This window comes from Rhipicephalus microplus, chromosome 7 (assembly GCF_043290135.1).
Source record: "Rhipicephalus microplus isolate Deutch F79 chromosome 7, USDA_Rmic, whole genome shotgun sequence".
Taxonomy (NCBI): domain Eukaryota; kingdom Metazoa; phylum Arthropoda; class Arachnida; order Ixodida; family Ixodidae; genus Rhipicephalus; species Rhipicephalus microplus.
In genome coordinates, this window is record NC_134706.1 from 11,371,798 (window position 1) to 11,391,558 (window position 19,761).

Genomic DNA, 19,761 nt, shown 5'->3' on the forward strand with positions numbered 1-19,761 from the left:
TGGGAACCAGACCCCATGTGACTTTTCATCAACCGGCCAAAATCAGCCGAAGACTTGCTAATATACTGCACCGGATTCGCCCGGGCGTCGCCTTCACTCGTCACTACACCCACCTAATCGGCCGTGCGGACAGCCCGAATTTTGAGCGCTGCCAAGTGCACGAAACTTTAGCTCATATATTTTGTGTCTGCCCATTATACGTGGCGCAAAGTAAAATGCTAACTTCAACGTTGGCAAGCATCGGACGAACGCCACTGAGTGAAAGCCACATGTTGTCAGCAATGAACGACCGAATTGTGTCACAAACTGCTACAAAGGCTGTTTCAGACTTTAATAAAAGCACTGGACTAGATACTAGACTGCAGAGTGATATGCTAAGTGACTGCTGTACATGCACACCACCTCCTCTAGTCCTCATCGTCATCCTTCATCCCTCTTTCCTTCGTCCTTTCTTTATCGCTTGTGTAGTGTAGCAGACAAGAGCGAACTAGCTCAGGCCAACCTGTCTGCCTTCTAATAAATTCTCACTCTTAAGTACAGGCAGGCAGAGAGACATAAAGATAGAGAATGAAAGAGCAAGATAGATATTTTTAGCTGCAAAAGAATTCTTGACAAGGCGGTATGGGAACCCTCGTGCGCACTATCCGAAGGCAAGCATTGTAAGCACTCGGCTATCTAGGCATGCTAGGTGAACGTATACCATAGCCTAGCCTAGCATAGTATACTATAGTATAAAAAGCGGGTTAAAAAGAGAAGTGAGGATGAGGAGAAGAGGTGTGACTGTGAAGAGGAAAAAAAAAGAGGAGGCGAGAGAGTAAAGCATATGAAAAAAAAAGAAATAAACAGAGAAAATAAATGTAAAAAAGACCGACAGCGAAAGAGAGGAGGAGAGAAATAAAAATAAGACCAAGAACGCCGCACATGAGTAGAGATAGAGAGAGAAATGGAAGAGAGACAAACAAGATAAAAACAGCTAGACAGAGAGAAACAGATAGAAAAAGAATAGAACAGAAAGAATAAGAAATACAAAAAAACAATTCAGAACAGTACAGAAGAAGATAAACAGAGAAAAGCTAATAGAAACAAGAAAGGCCGTCTAGTTCCGCTGTTCCTTCAGGTTTGGCATCCCTAGTGCAAAGTTTTATTTCCGGATATAGTCGGCTATCACCATCGTAACAGGGACTACGGCAGAAGTAAACCCACAACGAAAATAAAATTGAACAAAGAAGGAAACAATTCGCAGAAAAAAGCCTCTCTAGTGTGTTCGTAATTAACATAATTTAATATTGTGCTGGTGATATGGCGTGCAATATGAGCGAATACTCTTAGGTGTTTGAAAAAATCAGAATAATAATGCCTATAGTATTCAATGAATGCGCCCGGCAAGGGAAGCTTTGCTACGTGTAAGCCTTGCTGGCTCGCTGTCCTCTTGTGATATCAAGGCTGAACTGCAAATTAATTTTTTTAAGAAACACTGAGCATCAGTTTTTAGTGCTCATCTGATTCTGCTTCATTTGTACATCTATGCGAAGCTCACTGGAGAAAATAGGACCCCGCAGATATTAATCATTATCTCAAGAAGATGGTTTTGTTATTGGTGATTCAAATATTGGGTCTTCGGCTAAGCCTACTTGCCAGCATCATCAGTGCTCGAAATTGTCCCAAATGTCACATATTTCTTTAAATATTTTTCATTCATAAGCACACGGCCGGCCCTGTAAAGTCAGCTTTGTCATTGGTAATATGTCTCCTATGGTAGTGCAACTCAGTCCTCTAGCCAGTAGATAATTTTCTTCTCCTTGCTTTCGAATCTATCCATGTTGGAAGTGCACATCGTTGAAAGGGCGCGGTCAACAAAACATCAGCCTTGAGACACAGGCCGCATTGGCTTGGGCACATTGGTGTGGAAATCGGTACTAGGAAACATTAGCCGGGCAACACTAACTTGTAATACCCTGCTTCAAAGCCATGGCTTGTGGAACATTTATGGGATAACATTGACTTGAGGAACGATGCCCTGGGAACATTGGCTTCAGGAACATTGACTTGGGAACACTATCATGAGTAACAATGGCCTGGGAACATTGATTTAGGAACATAAAAAAAAAACTGAATGCCAAGATCATATTTCGTGTAAACGAGGTGAAAACTCGGCGCTGAAATTCTTCATGTGGTGGGATACGACTATTAACCTGGGCAATGAAAGTCATTACAAGCTTAAGCACTCTGAAACCCCACCCGGTTAACTTTCGAAGGCGATGTCTATATTGCCTACGCCCATGCCACTCTCATGGTACTCCCGTACTCTCTCATTTACACTACCGGGGCCTGCATTTGCAAAACCAATTCCTGGCATCAAACCGGTGCACGTAAGATACTTATCACTCCCTGCCTATTAGGCACAACGCTCCTCGCTTTACAGAACGAACCTCGCGGCTGCATTGTCTGTGTGTCGAGGCTATCGTCGCAAGGCCAACATGATGTGGGTGGATGGGTGGTGGTGGATGCAGTGGAAAAGGGCTTGCTGGTGGGTATACCTATATGCTCGCTAATATATGCCTGCCCCGAGTTACGTTACTAGGCCTCCTCACGCGGGCGAATGAAAGAGGGAATCACAATGGAAAAAAAATGAGTTATGTGGAGGCCGCTTCGGTTTCGTCTGTCACTTTCGCGCTCGTCCGACTGGATGCGAGGAGGAAGACTTTGGGCGTCCTCTTGCTACCGCTGCTTAGTGGAACACCTCGTCCGTCACAACGCTTCGAGGCATGCTGTGGATGGGAAAAAAAGAAGTCAGCCCCCCCCCCCTCTTACTGCCCCCCACCCCGATGCCCCTCTCGCTTTTGGAGTCTGCTTTGCAGTGAGTCCTTGATGAAGACGGCATGGCCTGTGGCGAAAGTGCAGGTGAGACCGAGTGCAAACGGTAGTACCCAGAAGAGGCACGCCCATCGAAACGGCGGCTGAGACGATGGTGGCGCGTGATGCCCCGGTCAGATCATTGGTCGCTGGCGCCCGCGGAGACGACATAACGCCGCCAGGCTGTCTTCTTTCTCTCTTCTTCCGTTGTTTCTTCTTTTTTCTTTTTTCGCCGTTTCTTACCCGAGGAGGGCTTCTGGGGGACGCATTCCGTTTACTGTATAAAAGCCGGTCCCCGCCGATGGTCCGGCACTCTTGGTTTCTTTGTCTCAACGACAACACCTCAACCATGAACGCCGTTGTAAGTATCCGAAATGGCTCTGAGTGCTCCGACCGGCTCTCTCGGCGTTGTTGCCGGCGCAAACGGCACCACGTGGATTTAGCCAGGACTTGCGGACTAGAACGACTGGGGCATTCATCGGGATTATGGATCACGTAGATGGTATCCAGCCAGGCTCATTTCTGTTTTTTGCCATGGAGTATTTAGGCAATCTTTTAGGCGGCAAACTTAAAGCAAATATTTCTGTCATCTTGAGCTTTGTTGGCATCAAGGGAGCTCTTCGGTAAGGTAAATCTTGGTAGATGCGAAATCAGAACGCTCATGGTTCCAAAGAGAATATTAAGAATGTAAATGATACCATCAAGGATTCACTGAAACCATTACGATTTTTCTTTCTAATGTGTTAGGTGACTCGTTATGCGATAACATAAAAACAAAATAATACGCTTTAACTCTGAGTATTGCTCGTATGAGGAACCTATTCTGTAAATTTTCAGTTTGAAAAATTAGATCTATATTGTAACGCAGATAACATCTTAGAATGAGCCATAATGAAGATAACCAATGACATTGTTCTCTGTAGCTGTCAGCGATGAGCCACATGAATAAACTAAAATATTTAACAAGCTCACTTGGAAACTACTGGTGAAATATAAAGGTATGGTTCCCTGTCTGCAATTTCGTTTAAATTTCGAATATGCTTGTCCAAATCCTACTGGTGCCAACAAAATATCTACCGACGGTTATAAAGGGGTGCTATTGTCATCAGTGTCTTTCGTGCCCCTGCAAGTTACGACAGGACTATTTACTTGTTATAGGAAAGCGAGTCTGATCTGGGGACTGCAGGCATCAGGGGCGAAATTCAAAAAGCTACCGAGGCTGGGTGCTTGGAACTTCCGTTTCGGAAATTCCTTCGCCCATTGACCAGTCTGCCTGTCTAATGATATGCCCGCATCATTATTGGCTGAAATATTCTCTGCGAACAATTTCTGAGCTAGAGTTTCGTGAATAAGGGCCTAGAATGACAAAGGGTGGGCCCTAAATGGGTAAGATATTTATTTAACTGGGCTAGTTAGTACTAACGGAATTCGTCTATATTACTAGCGAACACGTGCAAGGACACCATGATAGTCCTATCTCTTTCTTTCACGTCGTTGTGCGTGTTCTCTAGTAATATGGAAGCATTCAGCCTTAAACGGTTCGGTTTTTTTTTCTGAGAATGTTGATTTGGATTGCTATATGCTCGTGGAATGCCATAGCTAAATTTTTCACCACTTAGGGGCAAGGTAAGATCGACAGCAATTATGCGAGCAATAATTTCGATTCAATTTGTGATATCACTCGAGGCCTTTTGCGTGTCAAAATACTTGTTTCTGGCATTCGTAAAGCGTCATACACGATACAATGATGGTCTTTTGGAGTTACGAAGCTATACAATTTTTTTTTGCAGTGTCCCGGGTGACATTTCACTGTAAACCGCGATGAAACATCATGACAAAGATAAATTTTGCACGAATCACTGTTGCTGTTTCAGGTGTAGGGTAGAACCCCAATTGTGCAATTACAATCTGATGCCTAAAATCCTCCTAAAGCAATATCATACTTACAGAACAGAGCCAGTAGATTACCGAACGATTATTATAGATAAAATTGACGAATGAGTGGACTAAACCGTTCTATTTCGTGTGTTGTGCAAAGAGTCATCTTTTTGAATATTGGTCGTGGTGTACTGTAAAGAAAGTTGCGCACATGGCATTACAAGCAACCAAGGACAATGCAGCACAATAGGGATACCGTGATTGCGTATCGCAGTGTGTGTTCCCTATCATTCTCTCAACCTCTTTCACACAACACTTTTCATTTCCCTAGTGTAGCATAGCATACCGGAGGAAGACAGTTTAAGCGGAAAGACAGGAAGGTTAGCCAGTTCTTAGACCGGCTGGCTACCCCGTGCTATACAGGTTTTTCTATACTGGTTATCATACCCGCATTTCCACTCATTCTGGCTTTTTTTATCTCTCCGGAGTGCTTTCCCAGTGAAGATTTTATTGCATTTATCGGTTTATTGACGATCCCCGTTTTTCATAATCTGTTGACGCCGTTATCGAACCCTGTAGATCGTCCTCCTCGGTCTCGTCTCCGCCGCCTCCGCCGGCTTTATTGGTGGATATAGCGGCTACGGTGCCTACGGAGGGCTCGGATACGGCCATGGCATTGGCTACGGCTACGGCGCTGGCGTAGCCGTCGCTGCTCCCGCCGTTGCCGTCGCCCGCCCCGTTGCCGTGGCTGCCCCAGTGGCCGTGGCTCGCCCAGTGGCCGTTGCCGCTCCCGCCGTTGCCGTCGCCCGGCCCGCTGTCGTTGCTGCCCCAGTGGCCGTGGCTCGCCCAGTGGCCGTCGCCGCTCCCGCTGTTGCCGTCGCCCGCCCCGCTGTCGTTGCCGCTGCTCCCGTCGGCCTCGGCTACGGTGGTATCGGCTACGGACACGGCATCGGCTACGGAGCCGGCCTCGCCGTTGCCGCTGCTCCCGCTGTTGCCGTCGCGCGCCCTGTGGCCGTCGCTGCTCCCGCTGTTGCCGTCGCGCGCCCTGTGGCCGTCGCTGCTCCCGTGGCTGTCGCGCGCCCCGCTGTGGTCGCTGCCGCCCCTGTTGCCGTCGCCGCTGCTCCCGCTGTCGCCTACGGCGCTGGCTTCGGCTACGGCCACGGTCTTGGTTATGGTCTGGGTCTTGGCTACGGCCACGGTCTCAGCTACGGCTACGGCCACGGTATCGGCTACGGCATTGGAATCAAGAAATACTAAGCGGTAAGTAACATCGCTGAAGGTGTTGGTTCGATGCTTTTTTGCTAGCGAGTGCGCCGACATGAAGCCTAAACAAGAGCCTTTCCGTGTAATAAAGACCGACAGAATAACGTATATGAAAATCTCTAATGACTCCAAGTATAACAAACAACGCATTAGAAGTTCGAATTTCAGTAGTTCCTAAGCCGTCGTTACTGTGGGTAGTTTTATCTAAAGAGTGGAACAAAGCAAAAAAACATTCCGCCTGTCATGGAAGAAGGGCATCTCGCTGTCTCAGTAATACGGGGCTACTTCGGAAATTTGTTCAAATGTCTATATCTGCGACATTTGACCTCGATTGACGTTGGATCTATGCCCTATACATACATAAGCTATCTCCTTCAATGGAGCACCTGGAGCAATTCAGCCGCCATACCAATGCCGTTGTAGCTCGGATGTGCGGTCACAGTAACCTTGAAAAGGCTCCTTGTCGGGTCTTGCAGCAATATACGATCACGAGGTCCTTCACACATTTTAATAGCATAAAGAGACAGCCTTTCTTTGTTTCTAAAACAATGACGTAATTGTACGCTGCCTATATATTGTGTCACAATGCTTCATTCTGACTGTCTATTTGCAATCTTTCCAGGTTTCACGCCGTTAGGATCTCACGCGATCACCTTCTACCGTGTGGCGGATCCCCATGGATTCGATTGCCAAAAAACTTCGCTTCGTACGTCACAGAAAGCGATCATTACTGTGTTCAAAATAAATTGTTCGGGTTATGACGGGGTACGTTTACCGAAAACGAAAAAAAAAACTTGTTTTTGATTCGTTCCTGTCATTCTACAACATCGAACGACGCCAACGGTGTTGATCAATGAACAATGGCTCGGTGCTGACGCACTCTAAGCCTTTCGATCATGTGTTCGATCGGCCACCGTCCGATTGATTGATATCTGGGGTTTAACGTCCCAAAACCACCATATGATTATGAGAGACGCCGTAGTGGAGGGCTCCGGAAATTTAGACCACCTGGGGTTCTTTAACGTGCACCCAAATCTGAGCACACGGGCCTACAACATTTCCGCCTCCATCGGAAATGCAGCCGCCGCAGCCGGGATTCGATCCCGCGACCTGCGGGTCAGCAGCCGAGTACCTTAGCCACTAGACCACCGCGGTGGGGCCGGCCGCCGTCCGTTGGCTTGCTGAATGATCGGCTCGACTTAACATCCAGAAGTGACACACAGCTACGAAACACGCTGTAATAAGTGACTTCGGAACATGCTTCAAAATTCTAATAATAGTAATGATGTACGGCGTTTTACATTCGAAAACCACGATACCATTATGAACTGCTGGGCTCCGGAAATGTCGACCATCGGGCTTCCTTCAACGCGCACTCACATTGCACAGAACGTGAGCTCCGCCACTTCACCTCCATCGAAATCTGAATATCTTCAGCGCACACCTTAGTACTGTAGGGAGGGGCTGCGTTCTCGCTTTGGTTGAATAAAATCGCCGTCTTTTGGAGTCCAACCAGCGATCCAATACCCCTCCACTAAATGCAATATTCACTCATCTCGGCATTCTTTCGTCTAGGCAATCGCACAAGGAAAATTATGTGCCTCTGAGCTCATAGTTTTATTTTTATGCTGGTTTGGCCATTCTACAAAAACCGATCGGCTTGACAAAAAGCAAAACACAAAACAAAGAAAAGGTGGGTGATTAGGTTGGGAACAATCGATTGTGCCTCTTACTTCATACTCGACAGAATCATAAATGATTTCAGCGGTATCCCGCAAAGTCGAGGAAAGCTCAAGAAAGGGGCAATTGACAAACAACTATCAGCAGCACAAAACCAGAAAGGAATCTATGCGGATTTCTCTGAGCGAAAAACCAGTTATCTGTAGCAAGTGATCACCAGAATATCTATGTGGATTTGTCAAAGCGGAAAGCTTCTATAGTTGAAGTAAAGCTCATCCTTGCTCTGGGTTCACCAAGTTCTGCCCCGGAAAGGCTTTTGTTCCGAGTTTGATCCCCAGAAAAGAAATAATTTTTCAACTACATTTTCCTTATGATAAACCTTTTCGAATTTTTTTTTTTGGCATTGTGCTACAAACGGGTGCTTGGCCATTCTTCCTTTCATCGCATGTGTCTAGCACATGGGTAATTTTGTGGCACGAGGCCTACTCACGACTACACCGCAGAGACAGTTCTGTGCAAGATGACTTACTGCCATACAGCCTAGACACAAATTCTGGTGAGCAATGCAATGTATACCTAGCTGCGTATCTGAGAAACCATCAACGTTCTATTTCCTTTTTCACTTTCGATATAGAGATAGCTTTGATATACAGGTCAGCGAGCTGTCGAGATTGCGGCATTTCATCGAGTCGGGGAACAGTCGCGACAGCGTTGGGAAAGACCTTGGAAAGCTACCGCGATCCAGTTGCCCTGGTGCAACGCGACCAATTACCGGCGCCGACACGTCGCCATCAGAAAGGGATTGCGTGGGGTGCGAAAGGCCTAACCGAATGCGTACTGCAGCTAACGCCTGTTCCGCTATAACTACAAGGCGTGGTCTAACGTGTTGGTTTAAACTTTTATCGACTCGTAAGTGGGACGTACAGCGTCAAGATCGTGGGATGCGTTCTATTTCGACCGAATAAGACGCAAAGCCTGTACGAGTTGCATTTGTCATTGGACCTATACGTTAACTGTTTTCAATGACGTTTGTACAGCTTCTGTACGGTCTGTGTGACTGTGGGGGCCACGTGTAATGGATGCCCGCACAGTTTACTACGGCAACAAATGATAAATCCAACCGGAACCTACACCACAGTGTACCACCAGAGGGCTTCGTTTTTCATAGGAAAGTTCATGGAGCGTACTCGCTTGGCAATAGCTTGGCAATCTCGCTGTTTTCACTGTAAGCAGAATCAGAAAGGGGGAAAAGGGACGATGTAAAAAAAAAAGCTATGTGCATTTATACAGCTACGAAGAGGCAGTATATGTGGTTTACTAATTCATAATTCAGCGACATGGGCTGCGTTATGACACGGTGACAGTAATTCAAAGTAGAAATGTTACTGAAGCCAACGGTACATGACTTGAGGAGCTTCACTGAAAGGTGCGGACGCATGGTTTTCATAACCGGCTGGAGTGACAGTGCTGCAATGAAAAAGAATGCGTAAAACGACCGTTCATTTAGATTTATGTTTATATGCTAGGGCATTGTACGTGATTATGACCAATTTCCATAAGCCTCCACAATGATGTCTCTCATAACCATATTGTGTGTTCGAGACGTAAAACTTCAGCAATGAATAATTATACAATTAATTGCACACGGTGTATTGACCAAGATGCGACTTAAATGCCAATCATAATTACAGTGCTGAAAGTAAAAAGATGTACCTCATCGATTAAACCGGATGAATACGCGACATTACGCTTCACATGAGCCGGCCACCTTCGGGAAAGAAGTAAAACAAAGTATCAAGAGGGAATGGCTCCTTCGAGAAACAGCTTTCGAAAGGTCGTTCACTGGCTCCTATAGCGTATTGCTACATCGATTTCCGGGGAGATTGCGACCAAGCAGGGCGAGAGACGTGCGACATGTCTTCTTGCTTTTCTGGTGGTCCCGTATACACCCCGATTTAGAACGTCTTCAACACACCTGCTTTATTTTGTGTTTTTCGTTTGAGAGTGAGGCTGTTTAAGTATACCCTGTGCCATGGTCGTCGTAGTACAGCAGTGGCGGTTGTAGTAGTGGCTGTAGTCTGAGGTTTAGCCAGATATTCGTTTCGGAGTGTGGTCACCTCCTTGACTTTGGGGGAAGGGGGGACCTACCTTAAAATGATCATTATTTGTTGTCTATGCCATGGCAAAAAAAAATAATTTCTGGGAAGGAGGGGGGGGGGGGGGGCGTATGGGCCCAGAGTGCCACGACCTGGCAGTAGCAGCAGAGTTGGCGGTAACGCGTTACGAGTAACTGCGCCGCTGCAGGTAACGAGTTTTTTTTCGGTAATTTAGTAGCGTATACCTGTTACCATTTCGTAGCGCTACCGTATAACGTACTTACGCTAACATTTTTTTGGTAACGTGAGGCGTCATGTTAGCCGTTGCTTTTTATTTTAACCCAGTTGTGTTTTACAGAAATTCGCTTTGTCTCGTAGGCGTTACAATCACAGAGATATTGGCGCAGCAGTGAACTACTACCGCCCTCCTGCAAGGTGTCGACAATAGGTGTACCGACCAATGCACCCGTCTAGCTTCTTAAGTGTCGACTTATTAACTATAAGAGTCGAAGCATGCCAAATGACTACAACTTGTGAATAGAGAATTTTCTTGCACTACATATTGTACTTGTCAGCCAGTTGTCTTTGCACACTTTCTGTCATCTCTGTTCTCGAAATAAAATTTATTTCTGACTACTTTTAACTCCGGATATGCGTCTCTGGTTGCTGTATATCTGAGCGAATGAGGCCAGCCTTGAACGCCATCGTCTAAACATTCGCTGTTACTGAAGCATATATCGATTACACGATACGTGTATTTATGCGGCAATTAAATTTTTTCCGGGATGGCGCAATTTAAGGGTTTCTTTATTTCTACAAGATCTGCACATATGTCTGGTATGCTGTAGGAGCAGCCTGCCATTAGAATTGCCGTAAGTTTGTATCAGTGATATTTTCTTTCCCCAATCTAATTTTCTGTTTAATGTCACTTTGAGAAATAGCTTTACCACGTGCCACCAAGTTATGAGCATTCACTCGCAAATTTACGCATTACATTAGAATACTACCGTATCGCGTAAGCCCGGTGCCTGTTTTCTTAGTCATTTTCATAATATTGTTGTTGTGGTAAGAAGTCTTATGCGAAATCTAAATATCGGGTTAAGTAAAACTATTATTACGGTTCATGCCACGGCGGCACAGTAATCCGAATTTTTTGCCTCGGAATAACGGCTGAAGTAACGTGGGTTACTTTTTTCTAGGTAACGTTAACATAGTGAATTATCCTTTTTGTAGAGAAAGTATGGCAGTAACGACTCCTTTTTAGGTGGAGTAACTAGCGATGGTGTAACTAGCGATAAATTTTTTGGTAAAGCATACAACACTTGCGCATTGATCATCAGCATAAGGTTGTCATTCCGTTTTGCCGCACCAAATTCTTTTCAGCAGCCTTCTTACCGAAAACAGCCGCCGATTGGAACCACCTTCCCTCTTCCGTTGTAACAATAACAGACCCTTTGTTATTCAAGACTGCAATTTCTCAGCAATGCTTGTAACTATACGCAGTTTCTATTATCTATCTTTGTCTTGTATGTGCTTGAATTCTTATACATTTTTAGTTGACTTATGTTGCCTCCCCGATTTGCGCATCTGACACTTGTTTCTTTATTTTGTCTTTTTTTTCTTGTGTGTTATAAATGTTGTACCCACCCCCTCTGTAATGCCCTACGGGCCCTGAGGGTATTCTAATAAATAAATAAATAAACACTTAGTAGTACTAGTAGTAGGAGGAATGTAGTAGCAGTATTAATATTTGTAGTTGTAATAGAGGTAGTAGTAGTAGTAGTAATAGTAGTAGTAGTAGTAGTAGTAGTAGTAGTAGTTGTTGTTGTTGTATGAGGAGGATGAGTAGTAGTAGTACTAGGAGTAGTAGTAGTAGTAGTAGGAATAGTGGTAGTAGTAGTAGGAGGAGTATTAGTAGCAGCAGTAGTAGCAGTATTAGTAGTATTAGCAGTAGTATTAGTATTAGTAGTAGTAGTAGTAGTAGCCTTTCGAACCTTTAGAACTTCATTTGTTATTCAAAAGGCTCTGTGATTCTCATTCTTGAACCGTGTCAGCACTTCGTCTGTTTTGCGTGTGCCTCTGCCTTCCTGGTCTATTGCGCTGTTACCGTAAGATACTTGATCTGTTTGAAAAAAAAAAAAATATCGGTGGTGGCTTAGCGACCCTTCAAGCATGCTACGTCTGAAAACTTGTCCTGTTTGCCAAGATAAATACTTTGATACATTATTAGTGATAGGTATTACCTATTTCCTAGTCGCCCACTCACTCACTAACTCACTCACTCACTCACTCACTCACTCACTCCGTCGGAAGCAAATTTTCAAAGCACGAGACGCACTCAAAAAGACAGAAGATTTCTTGTAGCTCTCGTATGTCTTCTCCTGTCATCTTTTCTCTCTGTGTTCCGTACGCTACAAGCTATTTCTGATGTACAAGCAAAAAACTCGAATCACCACAATTGCCAGGTACTCGGAGCTGACCCCACGTGGTATGGGTACTGACCCTAACACCTCAAGAACGCGCTTCCTCCTTTCTGCTTCTTCACACTCCACCAACTCACCCCTCCTCCTCGATTACGCCAAAACACACTCCATAATGGGCCGCAGAAACAAGCCGCTTTCCTAACCTCAATTTGCCGCCTCTCGTACGGTTCATGTATAGTATAGCGATAGAATCACTGTACGCGATCTCATCTCTGAGTCAATAGCGCGAAGCAGCGCGACAAACAAGCCTCGCTATTCCCACGGCGTCTCACCCACAGAACAGAAAAACAAAAGAACAAACGAGCCACTTGCAAGCCTGACCTCAAGCCGAGGTGGCGAATCAATCTTCGCTTCCATATACGTCTTTCCGCTCACTGATTCCACAACTCGCACACACACGCACGTTCACAAACGTCGGCACACGCCTACTCCGGTGAAGGCAGCATACCGTTTAAAAATGTATCGAGAGAACTAACCTCTATGGGCGGCTGCCCGCTGGCGCCGAGGAATAATTAAAACGCCAGCCTTCGACAAGGACGCCCATTTGGAGCGGGTCGCGGCTCTCAGCGAAGCGTGAAATCGTAATGAATAAATTCCACGGAAGGAAACCTTTTTTCTGTAGCTACTATTTTTTCTTTCTCGGAAGCTTTATAAGGCCACTTTGGCGCTCGCCCCGCAGTATACCACTTGGTGGCTGCGGCTCTGAAGGGTAATTAGGTCCGGCTGCGAGAGACTCTACAGAAACTCTCGCTTCAAGGGCGTCCTTTAGGGACGCGTGTAAGAAACTAACTCCAAAGCTCTTCGCACTGCGGTGAGAAAGGGGCGCGGCTTGATTTGCATTGGCCGCGCTTTGTAAAACAAGCGGGCGCCAACTCACTGGGGCTCTAGTTCGGCGCCTTGTGAGCAGCCGTTGTGCGAGCGTGTGGGTTAGTGGTGTTTGCTCCAGATAAATTGGCCCTCTCTATCCTGGTCTGATTTTTTCTTTCTCTTTTGTGAGCGTTAAGTTCACCACGGCAGCCTTCTGCTACGTTATACAAATTTGGGTAGTATGCCACCACAGCACCATCCTCTCATCCTCACACCCACTACCGATGACGTGTATATAAGTGGCAAGTTGTAAATTTCAGCACTACTTACACAGTCATAAATATGTCAGCTATAGTAACGCTATGCATCTGCGTACCTCTTTCTTTCTTTCTTTCTTTCCCACTTAATTGTCTTTGCTTCCTTCGGTTGTCTTTTTTTCTTTCCTTAATTTTTATGAACCTTTCCTTCTTTCTAGCTTTCCTTTTCGCCTTCCTTCCCTTCTTCCTATTGTAGTTCCTTCCTTCGATCATTTCTTTTTTCCGTTTACATGTCTTTTTCTTCTTTCTTTCTTTCTTTCTTTCTTTCTTTCTTTCTTTCTTCCTTCCTTTCTTTCTTTCTTTTTATCGTATTGAGAAATGCTCCCTCTTGTTTCCTCTTTCCTTGACGGGAATCCGACTTCAATACACGTAGTTTGCAGCCCATCACTTTAAGTGTAATAGCTAACAACAACAATCATGCAATCATACAGGGGCTATATTGAAGAGTGGCAGTGTTAAATTACAAGCGACTCCGATGAAAGATTACAATGCCATACCGGGAATGGCTGATTGCTGAAGAGCTGAAGCTCAATTATTGGAAAACGGCTCGTACAAATTGCGCACCTAACCACCGCACCTTGCAGGGACGCATTTCCGTACGTTTGCGCGGGATGTTTCGCGCGCTACGCCACCAGAGAAATCTTTGAGCTACAAAAGGTTCGCTTTGAAAAGACCTGTCAAGTTATACAGCTTATCCTGGACAACGGAGTTCTTCTCCTTCTACAAATAAGTGAACCGCTACGTCTCATATAGTGACAAGTCTTGGAAGTAGGCCGCCAGGGGCTTCATCAAACTACAGATCACACTCTACATCCTCAGAAACCCTGGGAAGGCATACATTTACACTGCAGCTGTTTGGGCCAGCAGCGTTATTCGTTCATGAGCGGTCATTTCCATGCAAGTGTTTTCCGGACTTGTACGCTGAACCCCTGGCGGCGTCTGGTGGCAGCAGCGGGCAGTTCAGGAGTGCGGCATGCGTTGGGCCGATGAAGCCTTGAGGAGTGAACGATTAAATCTCAGCCTGTTCTTTTTCATCTCTTTACGTCCGGAGCTCCGCATGTAGGTGCGGGAAGGTAGTCTCTGAACCAATTAGATCTTGCCCGTGGCATCAAGCGCTGCTCAGTTTGCTGACGCAAGCATCCCGGAAACTTTAGTCATGGATTCCGTGATGAATCATTTAGTCGCGTTACATACTAGAATGGGGAGCGCTAAATTATTGAGTTTACAAGTCAGTCTTTCAGTCATTGTTATAGTCGCGGACAGCAGGAGTTTCAATCCCTCCTCTCCTCCCCCCACCATTTTATAAGTTTGGTTGTGTGCACATGTATATCCACGCATGCAAACACATGCATGACCATGCATAAAAAGTGGCGAAAGCCCCCCCCCCCCCAAAAAAAAAAATTATTGATGGCTACTCCACTGCTTGCAGTTGGCATAACAGAAATTTCAAGAAAGGATGCATGGAGAGTACCCCTTTAGTGAACTAAGTGTGCTCAATATCTCGTCACATGTATTCCATGTTTTCAGTGGTACAGGAAGTCATGTCTAAAAAGCGAAGCAAGCTGCATGATCAATGTGTTTAAAACTATTGTTGGACGATTGCGGGTAGGACGTATACTCTAACTCTAATATGGGAGAGCATGAAGCTCTCACGATCTATGTGTTGTAGGGGTTCGAGGCTGAGGCTAGCCCGAGAACCCCTAATAGAGGAGGCGGGGACCGACAGAAACCTTGTTTACTGATCGGAACCCGGGCCGCAACTGCCCGCTGCCAGCGGCTGCCACGAGCACACACGCAATCGTCATTGTCTTCGACGTTGCACATTCGGCACGCTCACGGTCGCCGCTCCTATGGTATGTACATACACTGTCGTCCTTTATGAACGGGAAAACACGAACGCGTGGCCTGCACTCTGCGGCGGCTGCCTACAGCACCATCAACCGACAAGTGAAGAAAGCACGTTCGCTTCGAGCGTCATTTGTTGCCAAAAAATAATAGTATTAACGAGTTATGGCCGGCAGACAAGCGCTGCTAGATTGCACACAATCTCTGCTCACGCCTGGATTGCGTAGTCAACTGCCAACATATCAAAAGTTGTGCGCGACCGCGGCGCAAGGCTGCAGTATAATCGCCCGATAATCGCCCGCCGCGCAAACGGCGAGGGAACGTAATCTAGCAGCGCTTGTCTACCGCCCAAGACTCGTTATCTTGCTTGGCCATAGATGGCGCCAAAAGCGAACGTGCTTTTTTCACCTGTCGGTTGATGGTGCTGTAGGCAGCCGCTGCAGAGCGCGGGCCACGCGTTCGCGTGTTCCCTTTCATAAAGAACGAGAGGGTACACAGGAAGTTCACTGCATACTAGTAACAGAGATCCAGGTGTGTGTTTAGAGCAAAGTGCTTAACGATATCGAGTACTTCGTACTCAACTGTGGGAGAGCAATCAGTCGTCCCGTTTACAGGTAAAGTAGTCGGTCAACACGTTTTCAGGTGTGTAACATTTCCACAATGAATAAATTGGACCCACTTAGAAATTATTCCGAACGCCACTTCGTTGAGCTAGCTGGTTATAGTAGATGCAGGTAGGGTGTGAAGGTCAGGGGACGGTAAAAGATGACGAGAAAACGCAAACGCAGTGCATTTGCATTCTCTCCTTTATTGCCCATGTCAGTACGTCTTGGTGTCCTTTATTAGAATCTAAGCTTCTTACCAATGCATCTTACCGTAGACGGGTCTAACGTATTCCCTTGATAAGCTGGCAATGTCGAATTGGATGATGAAATTAGGCAAAGCAAACTGGACTTTAAAGTGATACGTGTCCAGAGCCAATGGATAGGTCTCACTTGTTGCCGATTCCACGAGGTCACTTTAGATACAAACTTCAGTTTGGACAAATTACTTTGGCAAGACCACTCGGTGGGTGTTTAGCAAGCACCCTTATTAAACACGAGCACCTACTTAACGTTTTGTTCTGCATGCGCGAAGCATGCGCGAAGTTACTATTATTATCTGTGATGTACAAGATTGTGCGAGTGAAAGCTACATGTTGGTATTGGCAGCGGAAAATGGTATTGCTTTACATTATTTGTTATCACATTCTAAAGCTGCCCAATAGACGGAGTGCATGCATTTAAGGCAAGCTTTAGGTGATTCAAACTTGCGCACACGAGATCACCGTTATTGGTAGCGCTAATTGTTGCTTGAGTTGGCAGGCATCCCTTTGGACGTGGACAATATCAATCAAGCGCAAAGTCCATGTCAAGCCACATATACGCTTTTAATAAAGCTCGCTACTACTAAAAAAACAGCTTATGATTGATCTTTTGGCTACGTACGAGGTCATTCGTACGAAGAAAGGTTCACACGTCTATTTTTTTTTCTAATTTGAACGAAGGTGTGAGTTGTATTTCGGTGGCGTGGGATAATCGAAGGGCATTGAATTACGTATGAGTGAACCCAGAGCACCATGTTCAGTAGCAGCTACCATTTAATGATGCCAGTAGTATATTCGCCTCAAGGATAGTGATTTGTTTATTCATTTAATAATTGCTGCTCTGGTGGCGTCTGTGCTTCCGTTCCGGTGGTGATAGCTTACGCTCAATGCCTGAAGGACTTGGCATCGCATAGACGAAATCATGCAAGCATGAGTTCCAACGATCGTGTGACCATGATCTCGCGTACTGTAGGCTTGTAGAAATTTGCACCTGCGTTCAGGGTAATGATTGTGGTGCTTAAGCTCCAAAAGTGGCAACACGCTTTCACATCGTGCGCAAATGGGGCTGCTGTATAAGATGGTTTAGATTAAAAATGAAGGATCATTTGTGATGAACGATGACTGCGCTGCATGCAAGTGGTAATTATACACCTTTCGATAAAAGAAAGCAGGGCCGATTCAGGTTTTCCGTTCTCCAAAACCATGCCAGTAGGGTCTACTCTTTTAATGACAGCTTGGGCTTCTTAGCTTCTGAGAATGATGGACGTTTTAACACCCTGCAGTGTGGCACACTGTTCGTGGAATACACATGGCTTAAGCAGATTCGCACTGTAATGTATACGAACATGAAGGGGCCAGGTCTCTTGTCTTTGCTTGTGTGTCTTGTAGTGCGTCACTGCTTGCGCCAAGAGGGACTATAAAAACATCCATTTTATGTTAATTTCGTGATACTGCTCACGATAACAAACTTACGAAAGTCCTCGTACCAGGTGGTGGCAGCGCTCGACAAACTTGCCTAATCAACTACTTTGTATCTTTGGAAAAAAATAATTCCGATCGTCAAGTGTTTAAAAAATAGGGCACTCGCTTTACTAATGCGATTGCTCGTATACCTCCGGGTAATTGCACGTGCATTCCGGCTGCCTGAAGGCCGCGACAAACCACACGCCCGACCAACAAATCGCGTAAACCCTGATGCAATCGAATTCGTCGTCGGGCTATGGAATTAGTCACGCTACTTATGTCTCACGTATAGCGGTCGTGTTTTCTCGCAAATGGGTCCGGTTGTAGATGTTCGTTTCTGAGCGCTCTGCGCAAAACGGCACTTGCGACTGCAACAGTTCCAAAAGCGCCATCTACATCAGCTATCGGATACGTCCGCAACCACACGTGCCACAAAAGAAAAAAAAGCACTGAAACGAGCCAGAGAGTAAAGAAAGAGAAATGATCCGACTTTGCCAGCCGTCCAGTGGAGCTGCCATCACTGGTGGTCTATATAGGCCATCAATTATCCTTTCCGCTATATGCTTGACGGGTGCCTGCGAAGGGCGGTAGGCGTCGCGACCATCAGGGCTATATTAAATCCTTACACTGAGCACAAATACGCAGCCTATACTCCTTGTACGTTCGGGGTCACATAACTTTGCTGTTCCGGACTTACACACGCGCGCGCACGCTCGAGTGAAAAACTGGGTGCGGCAACTTCGGCTTCGATTTCCAATCAAGGACTCTCCCTTGGGCTCCCATATCCTGCGCATTATATAGCATCGACGGGTCTCTTCAAGTGGCTACACCTCCCCCACTGTATTCAACTCACTCGTGGTGTGGTTCATTATTCAGGAGGTATACTACCTCGGTTCGGATCGTATGTCTGTCGCGCCGGCGCTGGCTCGGCTATTTCCTGTGCCTATTAACGATTGTAGGCGTATAGGGTGCATGGCGCCAAGCGTTACCGAAACACTCCTTTTGTATCGTTGCGTCACTGTACTTCGTTTTGATAATAGGCCCTTTAGAAAGTAGGTATGCGTATGCGAGCCCCCGTTTAGCCTTTGCGTGTGTCGCCGTTCAATTTGTGAGTATAAGAGATACGACGGTCGACCCTTGCGCCACGGAGTGGGGCTTGGTATGCGGCCGACACTGGCACTTTCTGTGGTGCGGGAACGGCTTATTCATACTACGCATACTCTTTCAGTCTTGGCTTTAGGGTTGATTGATTGATTGATTTGTGGGGTTTAACGTCCCAAAACCACCATATGATTATGAGAGACGCCGTAGTGGAGGGCTCCGGAAATTTCGACCACCTGGGGTTCTTTAACGTGCACCCAAATATGAGCACACGGGCCTACAACATTTCCGCCTCCATTGGAAATGCCAGGTCGCGGGATCAAATCCCGGCTGTGGCGGCTGCATTTCCGATGGGGGCGGAAATGTTGTAGGCCCGTGTACTCAGATTTGGGTGCACGTTAAAGAACCCCAGGTGGTCGAAATTTCCGGAGCCCTCCACTACGGCGTCTCTCATAATCATATGGTGGTTTTGGGACGTTAAACCCCACAAATCAATCAATCCATTGGAAATGCAGCCGCCCCAGCCGGGATTTGAACCCGCGACCTGCGGGTCAGCAGCCTTGGCTTTAGGGTTGACTCGAAGGATGGTTTAATGAAGCAGTTAACGTTTCACGCTGAATATAACCTGATATATGTTACCTTTAATGCATTTGTTAGCCGGAAAGAATGGAAGAACAAAAAACGTTCTTAAGCAATCCAGTTAATAGACATAGATGGAATGGACAGAATGTAGCCATCACGAAAATGGTTCCGGTATTTAGTAAACATTATTGGACTATAGGCGTCCCACGTTATAGCCACTGCTGGTTGTGTGAGTGAAAACGCGGTTGTTCAGTTTGGTGAGAAACTGCTGTCGGGACCGAAATCATCACTGCACCATCTCAAAAAGGGAATAAAACAAATCTAAAAAAGAACACGCATTGCCTGAAACTACTAACATATATAGGCATAACATATGCAGTAAAGTTAGGCAGAATGTCAGCTCACTACCCTCCGTAAAGTGGTGGCCATACAATCGATTACAATTGTTATCCGGCACACAGAAGTTTCGTGGGTAATTTTTCGAAAGTGTTACAATGACGAAAGCCATTTGTCAAAGCAAAACGAAC

At 46.0% G+C, this 19,761-nt stretch overlaps 1 protein-coding gene across 2 annotated transcripts; it reads left to right on the forward strand.

Annotated features, from left to right (window-relative positions):
• Window positions 1-3,058: 3,058 nt before the first annotated feature.
• On the forward strand, window positions 3,059-7,506 carry LOC119179759 (uncharacterized). 2 transcript variants are annotated; one of them, XM_075868653.1, is made up of 4 exons: window positions 3,059-3,214; window positions 5,311-5,708; window positions 5,748-5,991; window positions 6,617-7,506. In XM_075868653.1, exons 1-3 carry the CDS (start codon window positions 3,155-3,157, stop codon window positions 5,986-5,988), a joined length of 699 nt encoding a protein of 232 aa, XP_075724768.1. In that variant the 5' UTR covers window positions 3,059-3,154; the 3' UTR covers window positions 5,989-5,991; window positions 6,617-7,506. The 2 variants fall into 2 exon arrangements, with proteins under 2 accessions (XP_075724768.1, XP_037286783.2); XM_037430886.2 differs by having other exon boundaries at window positions 5,311-5,991.
• The last annotated feature ends 12,255 nt before the right edge of the window (window positions 7,507-19,761 follow it).

Coding starts and splice junctions, on each gene's coding strand:
- LOC119179759 (XM_037430886.2), top strand. CDS start 3,155: ATGGTCCGGCACTCTTGGTTTCTTTGTCTCAACGACAACACCTCAACC. Junction 3,215..5,310: donor CCTCAACCATGAACGCCGTT/GTAAGTATCCGA, acceptor CGAACCCTGTAG/ATCGTCCTCCTCGGTCTCGT.